The following is a 24,072-nucleotide window of genomic DNA, read 5'->3' as shown; positions in this document are numbered from 1 at the left end:
AGGGCCTGTGCGTGAGGCGCCATACTCAAGGGCCTGCCCTGCCACTGATGCCCATAACGGGTGAGTCTGAACTGGGACAAGCGCGTCCATGCTGTCTCCCTCCCTAATACGCCCAGGCGATCCTGAGAAATTCCATCTTCACCGAGCACCCCCAACCAGTCCTGCTAGGTGATTTCTGGTCGCCTGCATGCGCAACACAGGCGCCCCTCAGGTTCAGCGTCCCGGGCCAGGACAGAGCTATAAGGCACTTTTGCTACACCCCAGTTTTTTAGGGGTGAGAAGGTGTGGGCTCCAGCATCATTAGATTGTACATCATACTGGGACCAAAAAGAGGATCTTGGTAAAGCAGGATGAAAAACAAGAAAGTGTTAATCTGATCTTATTACAACCGAAAGTGCAATGAGAATTCAAACAGGACATCAAGTACATCATCTGTCAAATGGAAAACCTTCCCAGGACAAGGCCAAAAACATCCCAGGCCAAGACGTGTATTTTTTGTAAAAACCTAAGATGATGTTGAGTTTATGAGAAATATTTAAATGTACAAATAATGTTTTAAAGTCTCCCTCCTGAATCCTTGTCCTGCTCCCCGCCCCCACCATCGGTCTATATTTAGGTCAGGCTTCACACATGCACTGGAGCACGGGTGCACACCCCCTCATGCTTCCCGGAGCCATCAGCTCCTACGGGCCCAGAGTGGGACAGGCTGCCTGTGAACAGTCTCCCCTCCACCCACTGTGATGCCAAGACCCCTACTCACAGAATTCACTGGACGGGGGTCTGGAGGGTGTGTTGACGGGTGTGGACGCGGTGCGAGTCTTAATCCTCCTGAACACGGCCTGCCTGCGGTGCCTACGATGGGCTCGGGAGCTGGCTGCTTCAGGGGTCTTCTTCCAATAGTAATAGAAGGTGATCAGCTCCCCCTGCAAAAGAGAAGGGCTGACTGTGGGTGAGGGCCTGGGGCTTTACCGTGCCCCACCGCACCCTCTCTGCCAGAGTGGAAAGCTAGGTGTGTAACAGCTGTGCCAGAGATGAGAATAAAGACCAATCGCTCCTGGAGTGGGGAGAGGAACTGGGCTTGCCCAAGAAACTGCCACTGAGCTGCCTGTGGACTGCATGAATGGGGCCCGCCTCCTCAGCCCAGCACAGCTTGACTTCCAGACACCAAGAACGAGTACTTGTTGGGTGTCTGCTATGTCAGACCCCCACCACTGTTGTACACATGGGAGGTACACATCATCCACAATGGATGAAAAGGAGAGAAGATTCCTGCCCACGAGGAGCTTACATTCTAGCTGTGTGTGCATGTGAGTCTGTGCATGTGTGTGAACACAACGATGCTTTCCTTACAGTAATGCCAGTGAAATCACACAGGTATGAGAAGGAAATGCCCGGCCAGTTAGACTCCCCCAGAAACAACCAACAAACCAAAGCAAACTGCCCAGGTGGTGAGGAACCAGGGCCAAACAGAAGGTGGGGAAGAACAGAGACTGCATGCTCAGGGAACTGCTCCACAGCCTCCACCTGGCTCCATGTGAAGGCCCACATCTGACATGCCGGCATGACGTCCAGAGGCAAGGACTGGGCTTGGCAAAGAAAGACTACAAGGGGACAGACACACAGTGGTGCTGATGCAAAGGTGAAATGTCACATACCACAAGGTCAGGCTTCTTTTCATGGCCCAGCAGAAACAAAGGCAAGATATCTTTTTGGAAATATAGCAAATGTAAGCTTTTTAAAGAAAGGGTACTTTGGGCACCCCCAGCCCTCAGGGCGCTGCAGGCTGCCATCTCACCCTACACACAAAAGACGATTTCTTAAACTTCCCAAGATAAAGTCTCTTTACCTAGAACTAAGAAAAAAAACAAAAAACAAAAAACAAACAGCCAAGTGAGACAGCACAGATCACCTGGTTTCCCTCTAATTAAATCAACACTGTAGAAAGTCTATTAGCTTGGCGACTAGATGCTGGGAGTTGTCTTGGAGGTACCTGCACCCCCACTTTGTCTCATCAAACACTGTCTTGTGAATGGAGGAGGCAAAAAGAGAGAGGGGAAAGTGGTAGATGGAAAGACTAGTGTTGGACTAAAATAAAACCAAACAAAGACATGTAGCTGCCACATGACAAACTCACCCAATCAGACCAGATTTCATCCAAAACACCCCCAGAGGAAATGGCCTCAGAACACAGTGACAAGAGAAGTGGGCAGATTTTAGGTGGGGGGGTGGCTTCCGCAAGGCAGGGGATGCCGTGCCTTGAGTACTTGACTGCCCACTGCTGCATCTTATGCTTGGGCATTTTTGTAAGAAGTGGGACCACGGCTGCGGTCCCTAACGGAGGGCTGGAATGCCTTGAAGGAGGGCTGACTGGCCTATAAAGCCCATCACGTGTATCTCCTGGAGCACTGGATGTGTCTCAACCTCCCCAAGCACTTAACACTTAACAAATTACTCCTGATCACCAATACCTAGCAGATGAAGCATAACCCCAGGCCAGCAGGGCCAGGGAGCCATCTCGGGACAAGCACACTCATGTCCCTACACGTATGTGCATGTGCCCACCCCTCGGTTCCATGAGATGGTAACTGAATGATAAGGAGAAATGCAGATACTGCCGTTGGAATTTCTGACTGGCTCCTTTCCCCCGTGCTAGTCTAGGAATGCGAGCTACAACTGTCCCAGCGGGCACGAGCATCCTGGCCCCTAAGGTCATGATCTGTGAACCTCCTAGCTCTTTTCACTTCCTGCTTTCCAGACTTGGAAATGCATTTATCTATACTGATCCTTGGGTGTTGGCTAGACGGAAAAGATTCGTAAATCCCGCTAGGGGGTTACAAGATCACTGCTGACATAAACGCTGACTTGTGTCTGGTTTTCCTCTGAGAAAATATGGAAGAGAAATCAAGGCAGGGAGCAGTCACACCCCAAATGCTCTGTCCAAGGTCATGCTTCATGAGCTCAAAAGGGCAACTGGTGCTGTGATAAGTCACAGCTCAATTCCAGAGCTTGAAAGAAGAATGAGAAAAAAACTCACAGTGGTTCCTTCTACTTCCTCAGTCCAAGTCATTTTAGGGGCTACTGAATGATAAAAGCTTGGGATGTGGCCAGGTGCGGTGGCTCACGCCTGTAATTCTAGCACTTTGGGAGGCTGAGGCAGGCGGATCACCTGAGGTCAGGAGATCGAGACCATCCTGGCTAACATGGTGAAACCCTGTCTCTACTAAAAAAAAATACAAAAAATTAGCTGGGCATGGTGGCAGATGCCTGTATTTCCAGCTACTCGGGAGTCTGAGACAGGAGAATGGCGTGAACCCGGGAAGGAGAGCTTGCAGTGAGCCGAGATCGTGCCACTGCACTCCAGCCTGGGCGACAGAGTGAGACTCTGTCTCAAAGAAAAAGAAAAAAAGAAAAAAAAAAAGCTTGGGATGTAAGAAGAAATGCAAAGCTATAGGAGACAAAAGGGACCAAAAACGGGAGAGAAAAATCAAGTGAGAAGGTGGTACCTGAGCCTCTGCCATGCCTCCGAGTCTTACCTGAAGGCTGTTAAAAAGCAGCAACCTGACTTTTCTAAATAGCATTTGTCTATAATGCAATATTGCTACACACAGTTATAATCAATTATTTCTATTTATCAAATATATATGTTTTGAAATGGCTTTAAAAGATAGTAACCTGCAGATCCCAGGTTAAGGGAAGAAGCCAGGCGCAGCAGTTTACGCCTGTAATACCAGTACTTTGGGAGGCTGAGGCAGGAGGATCACTTGAGGCCAGGAGTTCAAGACCAGCCTGGGCAACATAGTGAGATTTTGTCCCCAACCTCAAAAAAAAAAAAAAAAAAAATTTATCTGGGCATGGTGGTGTGCACCGGCAGTCCCAGCTACTTGGGAGACCAAGGCAGGAGGATTGCTTGAGGCCAGGAGCTTAAGACAAGCCTCGGCAACAATCTCTACAAAAAAGTTTAAAAAATTAGCCCAGTGTGCTTGTGTGTGCCTGTAATACCAGCTATTCAGGAAGCTGAGACAAGAGGATCACTTGAGCCCAGGAGGCTGAGGCTGCAGTGAGCTACAACTGTGCCACTGCACTCCAGCCTGGGGGACAGGGCGAGAGGCCATCTCTTTAAAAAAAATAAAAGAACACTTAAAAACAAGAAGCCAGAGTTCAGTGAGGTAAGAAACTGCCCCACGCCAGACAGAAAAAAGGCTTAACTTTCAAACCTTTGCTCCTGGCTTCACTGATCTCTGCCAACAAGTGAAAAAAATCAAGACCCAAAAGAAAGAAATCTAACATTGAAATCAACATCAACTTTTTGTTGACACTTAAAGAAGTAGTAGTCCAGAACAGATTTCACCATCTGAGTGCCAAGGATGAAAATGACCAGGCAACTGGTTTCTCTTCAAATCGAATAAATCTTTCGCCTTTTACTAAAAAAAAAAAAAAAAAAAAAAAAAAAGGAGAAGAAAAGAAAATGACCAGGCAGGAAGGACTGTCCTCCACAGCAGTGAAGTCACAGGTGGTAAGAACGGTAAACTTACAATTCAGGAAGGTGACGGGGTGACCAGAACTGTCATCCACTGCTGGTGGAAATACAGAATGCTCAAACCACGATATCTACCAAACAACCCAGCAATTCTTCTCTTATTTACCCAAAAGAAAAAAAAAATTCTCACACAAAGACTTTCACGGATACATTCATAGAAACTATTCTATTTTTTTTTTTTTTTTTGAGACGGAGTCTTGCTCTGTCGCCCAGGCTGGAGTGCAGTGGCGTGATCTCGGCTCACTGCAAGCTCCACCTCCCGGGTTCACGCCATTCTCCTGCCTCGGCCTCCCGAGTAGCTGGGACTACAGGAGCCCGCCACCACGCCCGGCTAATTTTTTTTGTATTTTTAGTAGAGACGGGGTTTCACTGTGTTTGCCAGGATGGTCTCGATCTCTTGACCTCATGATTTGCCTGCCTCGGCCTCCCAAAGTGCTGGGATTACAGCTGTGAGCCACCGCGCCCAGCCAAAAACTATTCTTAACAGTCCAAACCGGAAACAACCGAAATGCCCACGAGCAGGAGAATGGATAAAGAAATAATGGTATCCCCACATTCACTGGACTACAACTTGGCGATTAAAAGGCACAGACCACTGACACATGCAGCAACACCATGCTGCATGAAAGCAGGCAGACAGGGACGGTGGGTGCTGTGTGACTCCTTCCCAGAGATCACAAAAACCAAACTAGCGGTTGCCAGGAGCCTGGAGGGTGGGGGACAAGAAACTAAAAGAACTCAGGTAAGCACTCCAGGGTGATGAAAATGCTCCGTAAGTTGAATGTGGTGTCATTGACGCAAATGTATACGGTGGTCAAAACTCACGAAACTGTGTGCTTAAAGTGGGTGCATTTTTATGGTATTCATACCATATATGGCAGGTTACGTCAATAAAGCTGAAGAAAAACAACAACATATCCAGGCCGGGTTTTATTAGCTGCCTCTCAACCACTGTTATGCCTACCAAGGGATTCAACACTGGAATGGAGCGAGTCTAGGATCGGAAATGGCATATTGGTGACTGCATGGGTGGCAAGGTCTTGAGCACAAACAAAAGAACATGTCGGGGAAAGCTCTGGTTCTACAAATAGGGAGTAAAGCAGCTAGAGGCCTCGCCAGGAATGAAGTCAATTGAACTTTAATCAAACATGCATAGTGTGTGCTGCAGAGACCCGCTGCACATAAATTCAGGGAACAAAAGCTGTTGCAGAAATCAATAGCTTACTGAAACATTAACACAGGCAATCATTAATCAAAAGGCAGCTCCACAAAGGCAGCCTTGCAAATTAGCTCCTGATTTTGCTTGCAAGCAAACACAGAGGTATAAATGTTGTCGACATGAATGGCCTATAATCATCATTTTGCTCCTGATGCTCTCACCTCATCTCACAACAAGGTCTCACAGTCAACATATCTTATGTCTCGGTGCTATAATTGCACACAGCATGAGGAACTCAACTGGTTTAGTGCCTGGGCAGAAATGGGAAAGGAAGGGGGCGAAGTCATCTCCAACTGACAGTGTTCCCGGCTGCAGCTCTTGCCAAGAGAAGTGCTCGAATCCATTGGGCTATATTTAGCAGATTCTCTCTCCTTTCCTTTTTCTTTTGGTGGTGGGGGGGCTAAATTTTTCCCACAGGTCATATGCAAAAAGCCATTGGCAATGACAGGAGCTTGGCTCCTGGACTTAGGAGTCTCTTCCCAGCAGAGGTGTCTTTCCAGGCTATACACTAAGATGGAGTTAGGAAAATAAGCACCATTAGGTTCCTTTAATTTCCCATAAAAAGAAAAACAAGGGGAAGCGAGTGCCACACATGGGAGAGAGAGGGAAGAAGTAGTAAGCTGCTTGGCACCAGGCAATCTGGGTGAAGGGCCTTAGGAGAGAAGGAAAAAGCTAAGGACGCAGAGTCAGCTGACTCTGGGCCTAGTGGGGGGACAGCTCAGCGGCAGCCACTCCTGCCATCCAGGGGCCTGCTGGGCTCAAGGCCACTTTCTCCTCCTCAGCCACCACTTTATTTCTGCCCCCTCCAGGGTTAGGCTGCGAGTCTATCAAGTTCACACAGACACAACATAAGACATCAGCGCAGGTCTTTAAGAGCTCCCTCCGCCGCCTGGGCAATCTGGGCTGGAGCAACAGGGGCCGGGGCTGCCTACCTCCTAGAGGCTGCCTGTACCCATTTCAGGTATTAATACTGGTTCTGCTGTTCTGGCCAGGCCCAGTTCTGCTTTATCTTGGGTAAGTGATAGGCAACCCGATCCAGGGGCCAAGTGGATGCCCCTGTGTATGTGCATGTGTGCACAGATGTGAGCAGGGTCTCCTCCCAGGCTTTCCTACAGGTCAATTTACCTGTGCGCATTTGGTAAACTAAACACTATCCACCAACACAACTGCTATTTAATTTCCCACAGGCAGTGGAATGCTACGGGAAGAGAACCTGTAACCTGTCCTGTGATAAGCTACATGTCTTCTCTCTCTTTAGGGGCATGGGGGAGTGAAAGAGTAGAACAGATTGTTGAAGAGGAAGGCACTGGAAGCATTTGGATTATAAAAGGCTCATTCGTAGCAAGCATGCCTGTTTCAAACAGTATGGGGCCCAGCTTCTCTTCCGCCCGAGCCCAGCATGAACTCCTCAGACAGGATCCTCTGAGAGGCTGACATGGAGGCAGGAGAAGGTTAAATCAATGGTTTCTGCTGTCCCATATTAGAAGCATAAGGGTACACCCAAGATGGAGTCCCACTTTTTTTGGTAATTATATCATTATTACCACATCACCCAAGAAGTCTGGACACCCCCCTGAGGAAGGGGAGGGAGTGCAATAGAAGATGAGGTCTGGAGACCCCCACACACGGCATCCAGGGTGTCTGCAGCCTGCCACCTACCATCAGGGTGTGTGTGTGTGTGTGTGTGTGTGTGTGTCTGCAGCCTGCCACCTACCATCAGGGGGTGTGTGTGTGTGTGTGTGTGTGTGTGTGTGTGTGTGTGTGTGTGTGTGTGTGTGTGTGTGTGTGTTTCAAATTAAGCCAAAGGACTCAGTCCTTTGTAAATAACCGTGTGTGTGTGTGTGTGTGTGTGTGTGTGTGTGTGTGTGTGTGTGTGTGTGTTTCAAATTAAGCCAAAGAAGGACTCAGTCCTTTGTAAATAACCGTATGCGCACCCCCTTTCAATTCAGTTCACAGAGAACAGTGAGAATCTTCCATTGTCAAACACAGTTTCACGACCAACAGCAAAGAATTATGAGGACTGCTGGCCTTACAGCTATGTTAAGGAAGGCCCCGGAACACCAGTTTCCTGCCTCCTTGCCCACGCAGACAGGGGAGATACAGGCAGGCAGGCATCTAAACCAGATCCCTGCAACGTCACATGTGCCCAGGCTCTGGCCTTGTGCCACTAGTGAGGGTCAGCTGCAGCTCCTTTCTTTTTCACAAACGAAGTTTCCAATGGGCACCCTTTCTGGGCCATGCATCGCCCACTAAAAAGGAGGGGGCAGTTGGAGAGAAGGGGGATGAGGAGGCAGGCCTGGAAGCTTCTCATGGATAACAGGATTATAAACACAATTTCTTTCCGAAGCTATTTCACAGGTCCTCGAAGCCCACCTACCACTGTCAGCTGAGCACACTGTAGTTACGTGATGGGACAGGAGCCACCAGGGGCAGGGCTGCTGAGTGCACATCCTTGTACGCACCTGACCCCATCGCAGAGTTTTAGAAGTAAGCATTTAGAAGACATCATTTTAATTCTTTAAGACACAAGATTATCTGTTCCTATGGCTAAACAAATATTTTAACATGAATACAGAAGGAGCAGCTAAATAATCTCTACACAATGCCTTAACTCTTGGTGCTAATGTGTAATTAGAATCAGAATGTTGTTCCCCTGCTTAAACTTTTGTTTGAAAAAATGCCCCACAGTGCGCATCTGGCTCCTTCTTTGGTGGTCCATGTCAAGGGGATGAAGAAATCCACCCCTTCCTTACTGAAGTGGAGAGATCTAAAACTTTTTTTTAAGGTATGTTTTTTCAGGGAGAAATCCCAGCAAGCAACAAATAATAAAAAACAAGGCCTCAAATTATGTAGGGCAGAGAGGGAGAAAGAAACATGGTGTAGAGCTGCTTCCTAAACCCGGGTCCAGAGAGTGACCCAGGCCATGAGGAAAGAGCTGTGGCCCTGAGAGCCGGTCCCAGGAAGTCTGCATGCGACGCTGTCCCCTGAAGAGCTGCCCTAACTGGAGTGCTCCAACGCTGCTGCCGAGTGCAGTCAGGAACATTTCCTGGCATGGAATCCTATGCGAGTCATTCTTTCCTTTCCCTCCCCAACGATTCAAGGGCTGGATCTGACAACTGTTCAGAACATCTGAGGTGAGAAGCCGGGCACTGGGCAGAACCAGCAGCGATATTCAGGAGCAGCCACCTTCTACAGATCTTTTTCCAGGAGGCAACTGGTTGTCTTCCAGTAACAACTCTGGTAATTAAAGCACTGTTCTCCTGGGCTCCTTCTTTTGTTAACCAACCGAATCCTCTAATCCCTAAAGGAGCCTGGCACTGTCAGTGGGCTCTGCTGCTAATCGTTAAATATCACCTCTGTGGTCTCTGAGTGCAGCAGGGAGAATGATGATCTGCTTGAAGGCACACGCAGAGAAGTGGAATTCTGAAATCTCAGCCTCCTACGTTCAAGAGGCCGAAGGGCTCTGATCTAAACCGCCACCCACGAGGAAGCCCACAGTGAGGAGGCAGCTGCCTCCAGGCAAGGCAGTCCCTCGGTGCCACCTCCAGATCCTCTTCTGGGGAAAGGCAAAGGGAAAGGAGGGAAGTACGTGAAGGTCTTGCGGCTTTAACTTGTAAATAGGTGGGGCCAGTCTAAGACACTCATGAAGATGTTCCTTACCCAGGCACCTTTTTATAACATTTTAAAAAATCAGTTAAAAAAAATTTTTTTTACAATTATTACCACTACATTTGTACAGTGCAAAGGAACTGTAATAGCTCAAGATTTCTGCCAACACTGAACACTGTAATGAGATGTCCTAAGCTCTGTGTTTTTCTGGTTGATGAACTCAGCCACTTGCTAATCCCACCCTGGCCCCACACCTCCACTCAGACGTCTGGACCTGAGGTCCTGCCACAGCTCTTCCCTGGGCCGGCCCTCCCATGCTGCACACAGACCAGGTGAGTCTTCCCAAAGCCCCGCTAGTACCTTGCCACTTCTTCTCCAAATGGTCAAAGGTTCCTCAGGGCCTAAGGAACAAAGGCCCAGCTGCTTGACTACTTCTTCTGAGACTTTCTATGTGTTACCGGAAGACTTTTCTACCATATTCCTTTCTACCATATTCCCCCGCCTCACGGCCTTTGGCTTATGTCAAACACAATGGCCAGTTTTCTGTTCCTCAGCACTCTCCTGCCTGCTGGGTGAGCCCGAGCCCCATACCACCTCCACCTCCTCCTCTGTCCAGGCCCTGTAGTCCTCCTCATCACTCAGGACTCAATTCATCACATTTGCTGCCTTCTTCTCCATGAAGCCTTCCCTTCACTTCACTCCCCCACCACTGGATGGCATCATACAGGTTTCACTCCTACATCTTTTCATTCCCGCCTCTGTGCTGGCACAGACAGGCTTCCCTGTGCTGTAACCACACATGGGCCCACCCAACTTGCCAAAGTACGTGCTCATCTCATCTGTGAGTACCCCACAGGTCTAAGACAACATCTTGAATAAGTATTCAGTAAACATCTGATGAAATGATTATTTCCGGAGAATTAAAATTCACCTGAAATTAAAAGGATAAAACTTTTGAGAAATGGATACCGAATTGCCACTTTCTTATTTTGCCATGTAAGGTCATTAGAAGTAACTGCCTCCTGATCTCATCATTATTTTGTAAAAGAAATGACATTTTATCTCCAAAAAAGTAAACAGAAAAAGTTCTTTGATTACATTTACTGTTAGGAAAAATGGCTACATTTATTTCTCACGGGCCAGTGAAAACGCAATCCACATGCCGATGTTTGGAAGTGGCTGCTCTGAAGGTGAGTATCATGGAATGGTGGCTTAGGAAGCCACTGAAAATGCTTCCTCACTCAGCAGCCACTGAAAATGCTTCCTCACTCAGCAGCCACTGAAAATGCTTCCTCACTCAGCAGCCACTGAAAATGTTTCCTCACTCAGCAGCCACTGAAAATGCATCCTCACTCAGCAGCTTTATTTACAAACAAACAAGCAAACAATATTTTACTATGAAATCTACAATGATAACTAAGCTAAGCCATATCTTTTTATATCTTAATATATATTTATCTTTTACATATACTTTATCTTCACCTTTATTTATATTTTATCTTCACAGACTCCCAAATAGATAAACCTTCATTTTCCCTGCTTTACAAATGAGGCAACTGAAGCACAGTGAGATGAAGCCATGTGGCCAAGCTCAGTTTCAATGAAGTCTAACGCCCTTAACCTTAGACTCTGCTGTGCTGCTGCTCTAAAACGTTTGACCATCATGGTTTAAAGCACTAAGAGGAAATAGCCATCTAGATTTTTTTAAGTGAGGGGGGCAAATTTGAGCTATCTCTGATCTCTGGAATCTCTGGAGTTCAACGCAATAGCATCTTAATCCTCATACCTCGACCTTCAGCAGTTATGGCTGAAGAGCACAAAAGATCCCTGTGCATCCTGGTAACAACAGGATGCCAGCCTTCCCAGCTCAGGGTAGAGCCCCCATCCCAGCACCCATGGACTACAGAACTGCACCTGCTTGAAGCAACTTCAGGGGCACCCAAATCAGAAGCACATTTGGTAGCCATGAGTGAAGATTTAGAATTATGCACATGTCTATAGAAACGCTTTCTGCTTCCTGTACCAAGAACAACCTCTATGACGACATGAGACAGACACTGGGAGCCTACAACCATGAACCCTCCCCACCTCACTACCTACTTACCATACCTCACACCCACCAGCTTCTGATATAGGAGAGGCCCTCTGGCCTACTTTTGGCTCTAGGCAACATATGTCCCAGAAATGTGCCAATAAGTGGCCTTCACCTGCCTCTTGATCCAAAAGCAGTGATGCCTGAGTCTAGATAAGGTAGAGTCCCTAAAGAGATATGGGCTCTGCCCAAAAAAAAGATGTTTGCATACACCTACTATACAAAGCATCTTTCCAAACTGCTTCCAGCTAGAAGTATCTATTTAAATCAGTGGTTCTGAACTGCGGCTCAAAACCGTACAGGTGTTGGAGGGATCCCAGGGTGGGTCTGCTGAACCTCTATGACCTTGTTGCTACCCACTGCAAGCAGATCTATTAAAAAAAAAATTATATTCATTGATCAAGCAATAGATAACTATTGGTTTCCTTGTTTGTTTGTAAATCAAGCTGCTGAGTGAGGAAGCGCTGACAGTGGCCTCCTAACTTCAACTTAATTAAAAAATAATAGTAGTTAAAATAATTTAAAAATAAATAAATAACAGATTTGGAAACCACTCATTTGAAGGCAAAGATTGAGGCCACTGCAAAACAGTCTAAAGCCCAGGCTGAACTGAAAGACTCCCACGACATGAGGGGAATCACCCCGGCCTCTGGCCTGCAAGCCCTGGGCAGTTCCGACACAATTTCACTTACATGGAACCCACACACAAGGGCCCCCTTGGAGGCTTGTATTTCTAAACCTCTTGGAGGTTTATTTCTTGTTTTACTGAACTGTTTGTTTAAATATAGGATGTAAATATTTTAAGTATAATAATGCTAATACCAGAAAAATCTTGTTTTCTCGGTAGAGCCTCCCAAACCCTAAGAATTCATTTGTTGACATCACTTTTCTTTCCCACAAGCTGAACACTTCATTATTTCCTGAATTCATTTTATTAGAGTTCAGAAACAGGGCAAGTGGGATTTCACTGCCGTTGGTTCTATCGCCACCTCACCTTTCTTGATGTTTTCTACCAGCAAAGGGGGAGGAGACGAAAGAAAAAACAAAAGCCATAAAACTGTTAAAACTACCATTCTCTATCTCGTAAACATTTTTCTATTTATTGGCCTTTCATTATATGTGCAATCTTATTATCCCTGCACAGCATCAAAGTGACATCCGTCAGGGTCACCCTATAAAATATACATCAGCAATGTAACGTTTAATGACGGGAGCGGGATGAACGATGAAGGATGAGAGAGCGAGGCCTGCCGCAGGACGTTTGAAAGGGATCATCAGTTATATCTGTGCATTTCCCGAGGTGATAATTGAATGACAGGGGCTGGAGGGAAATCTATTTTTGAGCTCAGAAAAGACAGTTAGGAGAAAAATGTTTTTGTATTGGAAGCATGTAATGACTGCCAGGAAATGGGAACAGCTACTCTAACAACACTTCTTTTTCTATTTTATGGTTTTTATGGATGCACAGCAAATTATCATGTATAATCCATTTCTGCAAGTTGAATTTTAAAATTCCTCAATACAAAGAAAGGAAAAGAAAGGGTACTTAATTTTGTCACTGCATTACCTTTAATAAAAGGAGCGGAAACAAAAATTACACTTCAAAGCACAAAAACATAAGTACAGTACCGTACCCTCTTCAAGATGCGAAATGTCGAAATGTCTCATGTCTTTCACCTGAATTTTGGACTTCACCTAAGGCAAACATCTTAGAAAAATTCAGGCAAGCCTGCAAACCAGGCCCCGGCTTCTCTGTGCTCTTGTGTAAGTAAACGTGCAACCAGAGCCCTCTAGCAAAGAAGCTCCAGGAAGGAAGGGGAGAGACTGCAGCTGTCTTTATGCAACTGTATCGACTGAACTGTGTCCTCCCTCAAATTCCTACGTTGAAGCTCTAACCCCCAGGGCCTCTCAATGTGACTTTATTTGGAGACAGGCTCTTCCAAGAGGTGATTATGTTAAAATGAGGTCAAGTGAGCCCTAATCCAGTATGACTGGTGTCCTTATAAGAAGAGATGAGGACACAGACACCCACAGAAGGAAGACCATGGGAAGACACAGGGAGAAGATGGCATCTACAGCCAAGGAGAGAGGCCTCAGGAGAACCAACCCTACTGAACTCTGGTCTTGGACTTCCAACTTCCAGAACTGTAAGAAAATAAGCTCTGTTGCTGAAGCAACCCAGTCTACCGTATTCTGTCATGGCAACCACAGCAGACTAATACATAAGCCTAAGGACAGGGCTTCATGGTGAGCCTCGAGGAAAGGAGAGGAACCAGCAGAGAAGTGAGGCCTGCTGAATGAACCTCTAAGCCCTGGGCTGTGAGATGGGGCTCATGGAGCTGTCAGCAGTGAAGATGCAGTCTGCTGGGGGAGAAGAACAGGTGCCAAAGGGTAGAGTAATGTGGGAAACAGCAAAATAATTTTCTACTTTAAGTGGGGCCAAACCTCGCAGCTTATCCTAGCAGCTCTAAAGGGCAAATGCCACACAGTTCCCTCACGACGGCTGCATTCTGACCCAGGAGAACCAGCCCAACTCCAGAACAGCTCTCAGATGCTGTGGATCTAAAGACAGCTGGCTCGCGTGAAGGGACACGGGGGAAGAAAGAGAACCACAAGATGGGAAGGAAAACTGCTGCCAGCAGAACACAAAGGAAGAACCCTCCAGAGTCTCTGCGGGCCTGTTTCTGACCACTTAATTCTGGTCAGTTTCCACAGGCAAGAGCCCAGCTCCATGGGGCTGGGCCTGCCCCGCACAGCCTCCCATGAAGCTGCGACCGGGGAAAGAAGGGTCATGCAGCCCATACTTCACAGACAGACAAATGTGTGAGGCTCTCTGACCACCACAGGCTCTGTGGTTCCAGGGGTTTCCAATCCACTGTTCTGGGTTCCTCACATCAACAGACACATTGAAGTTGAGAAAACACACACAACGGGAACCACCAGAGGTTCAGGTGTAATTTATGAAAACAGCCATGGATCTCTGAATCTGTGACTGTGACTGTGATATGGGCTCCAAGGATTCTCTCCTGGTCCATATCTAGGTCTCCTCAAAGGTTCTTTACAGAGGGCAGCTGGCTCTCCCTTAAGAGGCCCAGGAAGTGTGGGACTGGCAGCGCCACCCCATGCAGGCTGCTATGCATGTGGGGCCCATGGGGGCACACGGGGGTCACTGTCTAGAGACTCTAGGAAACCGCTCCCTACTCCAAAGGGAATTCGCAAAGATGATGGGGCTAACCCCCAGAGGAGAGCCAGGAGCTCCCTTTTCCATTTAACACACAAGTTGAATGCCAGACGGACCTAGATCTCTGCAACACGCTGTGTAGTGGGGAAGCCTGCGGGGCTGGGTGGGATCACTTCACCTAATGCAGCACGTATGCCACAAACTCACCACAGCACACCTTAGCCTGCATCAAATCCTGGCCGCTCCTGTTCTGGAGACAAATCACCACTGTTGTCATGATGGGTGACCTCAGTCACCCCACTCCAACGCCCACCTCACGGCTGACATGGCATGTGGCAGGAGGAGGTATGTCACTGTGCTCCCAGAACATACCATAACCCCATCCCTCCCACCCATGCATGTTTATGCTGGGATTGGTTTGTGATGCAAAGGTGCCCTTGGCCCTCTCTCGGGAAGTAATTTTTTCCTTCATGCCCACATGGCAAAAGGCCTGCCTCTCTTGGCATGAGAATCTCTAACAGCCTCAGAGCAAGCCATGCTGATGATGAGCTCTGCGTCCTCACCGCTCAAGCCTAGGTCCCAGACACAACTCCCAAAAGTCAACAAGCTTTTTTTTTTTTTTTAAAACAAAACAAAACAGAGCCTTGCTCTGTTGCCCAGGCTGGAGTGCAGTGGCATGGTCTCAGCTCACTGCAACCTCCACCTCCTGGGTTTAAGCGATTCTTCTCCCTCAACCTCCTGAGCAGCTGGGACTATAGGCACGTGCCACCGCACCTGGCTAATTTTTGTATTTTTAGTAGGGATGGGGTTTCACCATGTTGACCAGGCTAGTCTCAAACTCCTGATCTCGTGATCCGCCTGCCTTGGCCTCCTAAAGTGCTGGGATTACAGGCGTGACCCACCAAGCCTGGCCCATCAAGAGCTTTTTTAAAAGCTTGAGTTTCCAGCTGCAGAAAGCTTCAGAAACTTTTCAACACAAGTCAAAATCCTCAGCAATGAAGCAGAACAGAAAGGTAGAGATTTCTCTTTAAGGTGACTTCAGATTTGAGCCCATGGCCCAGGAGCCCCTCTGCTGATGAAGGAACCAAAGTCAGGGCAGAGAGGGGCATTCCAGAGCTGGACCTTGGGGTCCTGGTCCTGAAAGTGCTCAGTGCTGCTGTAACGTCTGCCAGGGCTTGGGAGCCTCCATCTCCTACCACGTTCGGCTTCTTGAGTCCTTCCCTGGGTAAAACGGACCAATGGTTTTTCCCACATGTCCTGCCTCTGACCCCAGGCTCTCCTTGGGTGCAGACACCTGGAACACCTTCTCCTGGTTGCTGCTGGCCCACCCCGCCAGCTCTATCTGCTGTCATCCACACCGCCTCATACACACTCTTTACTGACCCATAGGAAGCGAGTTTCTGATGCGCCTGTTTCCATGATTACCAACTCTCTCACTCAGCTGTGACCTTTTTGTGGCTCATACATCACTGAGTCCTGCAGGGTATCAAGTTATGTCTATAACATGATTCCCCTCCTCCCTCACTCAGCTGTGACCTTTTTGTGGCTCATACATCACTGAGTCCTGCAGGGTATCAAGTTATGTCTATAACATGATTCCCCTCCTCCCTTTCCTCCGACTGGACTCTAAACTGCAAGTGAACAGGGGATGTGGCCACTCTAAACCTTGTAACCTGAGCAATCATTAGCAGAGTGCCTGACACAAGATGGGTGCTCGGGAAACGCTAATTTGAACTGAGGTCTATCACAGACACACAGACATGGAAGAATTATACTGCACCAGAAATACATAAAACAGAGGAGTCACTAACAGCCATAAAAGTGAAATAACTCAGTTTCAGTGATAAGAAATTTGGAAATCTTTCAGTGAACCATTTCAAAATTGAGCTAAACACACATAGGTGGAAAATTAGTTACGAGAATCAAAATTATTCAAGGTAATTATTATTTCCCTTAATTTATCTGTACATTAAAGTAAAAAACAAAACAAAATGAAAACAAAACACAGAGTCCCTTGATCCATTTAATTAGTTAAGGTTACTCTCAAAAATGAAAATGATTTCCCCAGCCCCGGGGACGCACCAGTGTGAAATGAGAACAAGAGTCTTACGGGTAGTGTTCCTGCACATACACGTATGCACTAATGTGTGCTTGGAATTTACCAGAACACACGTGTTTTTTGTTTTACAAATCTATGATGAAACCACACAGGCCTTGGCTTGACACTGTTCCAGGGGCTAAGTCTTAACCTGAATTAACCAAGCTGCACTGTGGTCCAATGACACTTTGGCACTAAAAGAATAACTTCCATTTTTCTGAGGCTAAGCGTTTTCTCATTTCACGCTGTGAGAATCCTCTGGACCTGCCTTAAGAGCACTCAGGAAAGTGGTTACAGTCAAAATCTTCCTCTAAGGATTAGTAATAACACAGGACCAAAGCTCAAAAGCAGGAGAAAGTGAGCACCAAATTCCTTCAGCGTGCTGGAGCACATAGAGACTTCCTGCAGGCAGATAGCAAGAGGCTCTGGGATTATGCCTGCAAGCTAGCCATGCTGCTAGGCTCTTAACAAAACAGAACAAGGACAGCCTGCTGGGCTGTGGCCTGAAGCACCAGTAATGACAGCTCTCTGCCAACGGCAGTGGTCAACGCTTCCACCAGCTTGGCTCCAGTGATCTCAGGTCCACCTTTGTGCCCACAAGTATCCCAATTTCTTCAGGACCAGGTGGCACTCTCAGCTGCCTCCACATGAATTAACGAAACTCAATTCGCAGCTTAGGCCTTGGCTCAGCCACGTGCGTGTGCGTGCGTGTGCATGAGAGAGCGTGCATGCTGGGGAAGAATGGAGAAAAACAATGAGCAAACATTGACTGCCTAGCCTTTTTCAACTGGAGTTCTTAAAATGAAGTGACTATTAATATTTTCTCAATTCTCCTATGAACGGAACATAACAGGTACCTTTCTAGATGCAAAGGAAAGATGTTACTACGTTACACACAATGGATGCCCGGCTTCTGAGGCTTACCTCTCTCAGAACTCTGAGTGAGAACGGCTGCCACTGGCTGCACGACGTTGAGCAAATTCCCTAACCTCTCTTGGCCTCTGTTTCTTCATTTTAAAAATGGAGAAAAACAACCACAGGAAGGTTAAGGAACCTCCTCGAGACTCTCCTTATCTAGAAACCTGGGCTGCCTCGCCACGAGCTCCCTCCTTTATAGGGTTGTGGTGAGGATGGAAGTGCCAAAAAGGACCCGGCACACATGCTCAGTAAGTGACAGGATTTCTTCTTAAAAATCCTTTTCCATCTGGGAAAAGGACCAGAAACTCAGAACTAAGTTCACCCTAAAGGACTATTTTAACTGACTAAGTTTAAAAAAAAAAAAAAGTCTTTCAAAGAATGGTTTCTGCAACCAACTTCCTTCCTCTATCATGTTTCCCCTAGAACGACAGTGCCTTATGTAGTCAAAGAATAAGAGAACGTTAGAGATGGTGAATGGTAATGGTGTCTGGGCCTAGTTCACAATCTGAAAGATAAGCGCTGGTCAAGGAGAAGAGTATTCTGTCTGAAGATCCCAGCTGCAACCAGCAGAACCATAAATGCCCAACAGCCCACTGAGGCCACCTAAGAAGCCTGTCTCCACCCAGGTCCAGCTTCTCTCTTACATAATCGGCAACAGAATGACGCCACACAAGATCATTAAACATTTCAGCAGGAATAAAAACGAAACCAAGAGAATGCACCTGCCAATCTGTATCAGGCAACTATGGGGTTTGTGAGCCGTCCTTGCACTTTAATGCAGAATTAGCTTTGATGCACAGATTGGAAAGGTCCAGCTTAAGGGACTTAGAACATCCCATTATTTAATTTTATGACACCATCACTCCACTCTTAAATGTGTCGAAGAACATACACTTATGTTACAATTTATGCCCAATGGCCGGGTGCGGTGGCTCACACCTGTAATCCCAGCACTTTGGGAGGCTGAGGTGGGTGGATCACGAGGTGAGGAGTTTGAGACCAGCCTGACCAACATGGTGAAACTTTATCTCTACTAAAAATACAAAAATTAGCTGGGTGTGGTGGCACGCACCTGTAATCCCAGCTACTTAGGAGGCTGAGGCAGGAGAATCGCTTGAGCCCAGGAGGTGAAGGTTGCAGTGAGCTGAGATCGCGCCACTGCACTCCAGCCTGGGTGACAAAGTGAGACTCTGTCTCAAAAAATAAATAAAATAAAATAAAATAAAATAAAAATGTATGCCAAACTACAATGAATTCTATTGCCGAATTTTAAAAATATTCACTTATGATAATGTGGGGCTCACTAGAGTGTCACAAACTCCAGAATGAAAATTGGTGGCTTAGATTACAAACTCTCTTAGTAGAAAGGTCTAAAGACTCTTTAGAATTAAGCTTGAAAGAATCTGTGTTTCTGATGCTGAGAAGAGCATAGGGAACAGGTTGTACAATCAACCGCCTCACCCCAAAGCCTCCTTGGGTCCACTGCTTCCTCAGGTCGGGGTCCTACTGTTTATTCCACATCGTGGCTGTCCCTCTACCCCTCTAGGCTGTGTGACTGGGAACATGTAAGCTGGGATGCACGGAGGTCCAGTCTCTCCCTAAGTCATGCGCATCCTGTTCCTGCTGCCCTAGTTTTTTCTTGTGGGATACAATGTCAGTTCTGTAATCTGTCCCCTCTGTAGGGGTAAAGAGATGTGCTGACGTGCTCAGAAAAGGAACATGCTTCTCTGGATGCCATGAGGTACTAAAACACCTGTATCTTAAAGGGGCATTAATAAGAAGAGCAGGGATCCTCTCCTGGGAACTCAAGCAATCATTTAAACAGTGCTCTCATACAGCAGCAAATAAAGAGGTAAATGAGATCTGCTTAAGGTAACAGCAAAGGTGAGCGGTTGTATGCTAACTCCAGATAGGAGTGATGAATATCTGAACTGATGAATATCACTTAAAAAGTCTTGTCACATATGTTCTGGATCAGAAGGCTGTGACATCACAACCAGATGCTTTGAAGGCATTTTCTCTGTCCCTCTAGTTACAGACAATTAACAGTTCTGTACAATCTTACTCATCTGTTCCAGAAGGCTACTAATAAAGAGGTTGGGCTACTTGTTTTTCAGTCCCAGCTAAACTTTCTGTCTCCTGCTGTGGGCAGGAATGGCAGTGGCATGTGACCAGTGTTCCTGAGTGGCAGAGGGCAACAGCTGGCCATCAACATGCCAGTCATGGGCACAGCTCTCAGCCGATGCAACAACCACATTGACTTCAAGGACAATCTAAAATTGAACTCAAGGCAGCACCTAACAAGTCTCTCGTGCTTGCACCTTCCTTCTGGGCCCATCTAAAAGCAGCTCTGCAGGGCGATTTCTGCCAGCCACAGGTCCTGTGTCCTCCATCTTCCTTCCTTGGAATTCCTAGCAAGACTGAGTCAAGCATGGCCTTGGGTCTATGCTGTTCTTTACAGGAAGCACCGAGGAAAATACATCTCTTGAATTATTCTAATTGTATCTTAGAATTTAACATGTTCACTGTCTAAAATCAAAATGAGTTTCACATATAAATGGGCAATTGAATTAATAATATCAACACCCATCACAGTGTAAGAAATAACTTGATTATTAACTTCTACTGACAGCCCCATGCTTCCTTCCTCAAGAGTTTCAGACTGCCCGTTTGTGCTTTGCGCAGCTAGAGGGTTCCGGACCCTCAAGAGGCCTCAGGGAAAGTTGACTCTGTGCTTTAAGCAGAAATCACAACTGATCCAAGGGAGACCCTGGATGCAACTGCAAAAAACTGAACGGTAGCAGGGGCAGGCTACCACGGAGTTTTAAATCCTGCCTTACATTAACACAAAGGAAATACAGGAATTCCCCAGATGCCAAAAGGACCCTGAAGAGTATCAGATAATGATGTACTTCCAGCTCCTGGTGACCAAACAAAACAATGTAACACAACACAACCAACTGTGGCCTCAGAACGCCTGACCAGCTACCCGGAGAGCTTTTATTTCTTGAAGGGAAGCCTTCTACCAAACCAACAAACAAAAAAACACCACTTTGGCGGATGGATCAGGAGGTCAGGAGATCGAGACCATCCTAGCTAACATGGTGAAACCCCATCTCTACTAAAAATACAAAAAAAAAAAAAAAAAAAAAAAAATTAGCTGGACGTGGTGGCAGGCGCCTGTAGTCCCAGCTACTCGGGAGACTGAGGCAGGAGAATGGCGTGAACCCGGGAGGTGGAGCTTGCAGTGAGCGGAGATCGTGCCACTGCACTCCACCCTGGGTGACACAGCGAGACTCCGTCTTAAAAAAAAAAAAAAATATATATATATATATATATATTTTCTTGGTTCACAGCAGTCAAAAGAACCACAAAGGAGCAGTAGTTTCTAAGCTTCCATGTAGGTGAAGACAAAAATTTTTATAAATTTCATGAATACTTATATCCCAACTGTTCAAAATATCAAGATATTTAAGAAAACTTGCAGGACTACAGTTAACTATTCTCTCCTCCAAATTTTTCTTTAGAATCAGAGAGACCAAAAATAAAAAAATAAAAAAATTACCATTGCTCCTATATAAATCGTAAGAATAAAACAGAGCCAAGAGAACTTCTTAGGAACCCCTCTCATCCCAAGCCAAGAGATTCTTCCCACATTGGGCATTATCAATAATGAGAACATTCCTGAGGTCCTATGAGCTTGTGTGGCCCTGTCTCATAAAGACAGTAAAGCCACACAAATAAGGGTTTCCACTCCCTGGGCGTGAGCTCTGAAACACAGCCGAGACAGAATCCCAAACAGCCAGAGAGCTTCCTTTCTGAAGGCAGTGAACTGAACATACATTATTTAAGATGAATATCTAGAACTCTTACAAATGAAAAAGAAAAGGACGATCCATTGAAAAATAAGCAAAAGACTTACTTACACAGGCCCTTCATGAAAAAGAAACACAAACAGCCAATAAACTCATTATAGGATGCCCAATATGATTAGTAACCAGGGAAATACAAACTCCTCAAATGCCCAAATTCTTTGTGTTGGATTTTCCAGTAAAGTTTACCTCAAAGAGTTAACACAGAAGACAAAGGTTTTGAAATCTACTGTATATTCTCTCAGGGGAAAAGCTGCAACTTTGGGTGCAGAAGTAGTGTGAGGAAAGGAGAGAGGATAAAAATATGACTTGAAAGGACTTCACAAATAGAAAAAAGATGGATAAAGGGAACGTACTCAAATGGATTCAACACTATTTCATTCAAAATCCCAGCTGGTTAGTTTGTGGAACAAGACAAGCTGATTTTAAAAATTTTAAAGAAGAATAAAGTGCCACTAATCAAGACACTCTTGAAAAACAAGAAAAAGGTAGGGGACCTGCTAAGTCAACTATCAACAATTATCCCAAAGCTAGACAGTGAAGCACTGGAATAGACAGAGAGACCAACAGAACAAAACAGCTTAGAAAGAGATTCACACTCTTATGGAAATTTCACTTTGACATAGCCGGCAACACAAATCAGTGGAGAAAAGGCTGGACTTCTCCAGAGATGACACTGGGACACCTGGTGATGTATTACAGAAACAAGTAAATCTGGTCTCTTTCTTTATGCTACACAATCACCAAACCCAGGGACTAAGAACTTAAATATGAAAAGCAAAATTATAAAACTTTTAGAAAACAGTAAGTATAGGAGACTGCCTAAATGACCGAGAGAGATTTCTAACAAATAAAAGCTCAAAGTATAAAGGCTGATACATTTAAGGAGAGAGGATAAAATCGTTAAAATTAACAACATATTAATCTTTAACCAATCATAAAAAGTGTGAAAAGATAAGCCACAAGCCAGAAGGTATTTGCAACACACATTATTTAAGATGAGTATCTAGAACTCTTACAAATCTAGAAAAAGACAATCCAATTGAAAAGTAAGCAAAAGATTTATATAGGCCCTTCATAAAGAGGAAACACAAATAGCCAATAAACTCATTAAAGGATGCTCAAATATGACTGGAAACCAGGGAAATACAAATTAAAATCACTCAGACATTTCAAGTTTATAATGTTGGTAAGCATTTTAAGGTCTGATTCTATCAAGTGTTGGCTAGGATGTGAAGTTACTGGAATTCTTATATACAGCTGGAAAAACAACAATCTGCTTTTCTTGGTAAAATAGCAGATACGCATACCTGTAACTCAAAAATTGTCTTAACTATACCCTAAAGAATTCGTGTGCATGTGTACCAGTTGATGTGTGCAAGAAAGTTTACAGCAGAACTGTATGCAACAGCAAAACACTGGAACCAACTGAAATGTCCATCAACAGCAGAAAAGAGAAGGAAAAGACGCTCTATTCATACAAAGCTGTGAAGTACCACAGGATGCCTCTCGGGATAAAGGGGAATGAAAACAGCAAGGTGCAGGACATTTTTCCTCCATGACTCCATTCATAGGAAGTTCAAAGACATGCGAAACTAATATATTGTGTGGCAATACACATATATGAGGCAAGCCATAAGGAAAAGGAGGGGGTTATAGCAGAATATCCAGTCTAGTGGTTATCTTTGAGTGGAAAGGACAGGGGATTGCACCGGAGAGGAAACAGTCTGTGCAATCTTAAGCTGCGTGGTGGCGACAGTTCACCGTGTGGCTGTTTTTATACCATACACAAATGCTATATTCTTTTGTAACTCTTCAATATTTAACTAAAAAAAATTTAAACCAGAAGATTGTCAAATATTCCAATTCTGCATTTAAAGAAAGGTTTCTCTTCTCTACAGATAATTTGGAAATGATATGCAAGTGCTTCCTTGCTCACTAGACAGCTAGGTAAGGGGTTTAATGACTTCTCTTCCACCTGACCTCACTTTTCCCCACTGCCACCTGCCTGCCCACTCTAAAGGTGCTGTCCGAGCCCCACAGCACACCCACTGCAGGGATACTCCCACTTGGGAGCACACTTCTGTGTGCCAGCTCTTCAAACCCAAATGACCTCCCTTCTCTTTCTTAGGATCACTGTTTTCCTGAGTATTGTATTATCTTTAGGAAAGTACAGTGCTTATGAAATGACACTTCTTAGAAAGACGCGTGTCAGCTGGGAAGGGTGACATGAAATCTTCAAAATTATCAAAATCAGTCTAAAATAAGCAGAGCTGTGCTTCTAGATAAGGCCGAAAATGACTACTCCATAGGTGTCAACAGTCTCCAAATATAATCTACAGCACAAGTAGCCTCAGGGGTATGAAGAATATGTCTATGAACTCATGTCAACCCACTCTCATGTCTGTGTAAAACCTGAAAAACTAAATACATAAACGGGAGGTACTAAAACCTTCATCCCCAGCATCCACTGGCGTGCGACGTCAACGCCTTGTTCTTTATTCACCGCCATTTCAGAAACCTCTGTGCCACCCCGTCCATTTACT

General features: G+C 45.8%; 1 protein-coding gene across 12 annotated transcripts in view; it reads right to left on the bottom strand.

The window, feature by feature from the left end:
• Positions 1 to 24,072, bottom strand: part of RERE (arginine-glutamic acid dipeptide repeats) — a 461,116-nt gene that overhangs the window by 12,593 nt on the left and 424,451 nt on the right. For all 12 annotated transcript variants that reach the window (XM_031006017.3, XM_031006032.3, XM_055383731.2 and 9 more), the window contains one exon: positions 761 to 923. In XM_031006017.3, the coding sequence (XP_030861877.3) occupies positions 761 to 923 (163 nt within the window). The remainder of the gene's footprint in view (positions 1 to 760; positions 924 to 24,072) is intronic.

Source organism: Gorilla gorilla, chromosome 1 (genome assembly GCF_029281585.2).
Source record: "Gorilla gorilla gorilla isolate KB3781 chromosome 1, NHGRI_mGorGor1-v2.1_pri, whole genome shotgun sequence".
Taxonomy (NCBI): Eukaryota; Metazoa; Chordata; class Mammalia; order Primates; family Hominidae; genus Gorilla; species Gorilla gorilla.
The sequence above is the reverse complement of the archived record's forward strand: the minus strand, read 5'-3'. Positions and strand labels throughout refer to the sequence as shown.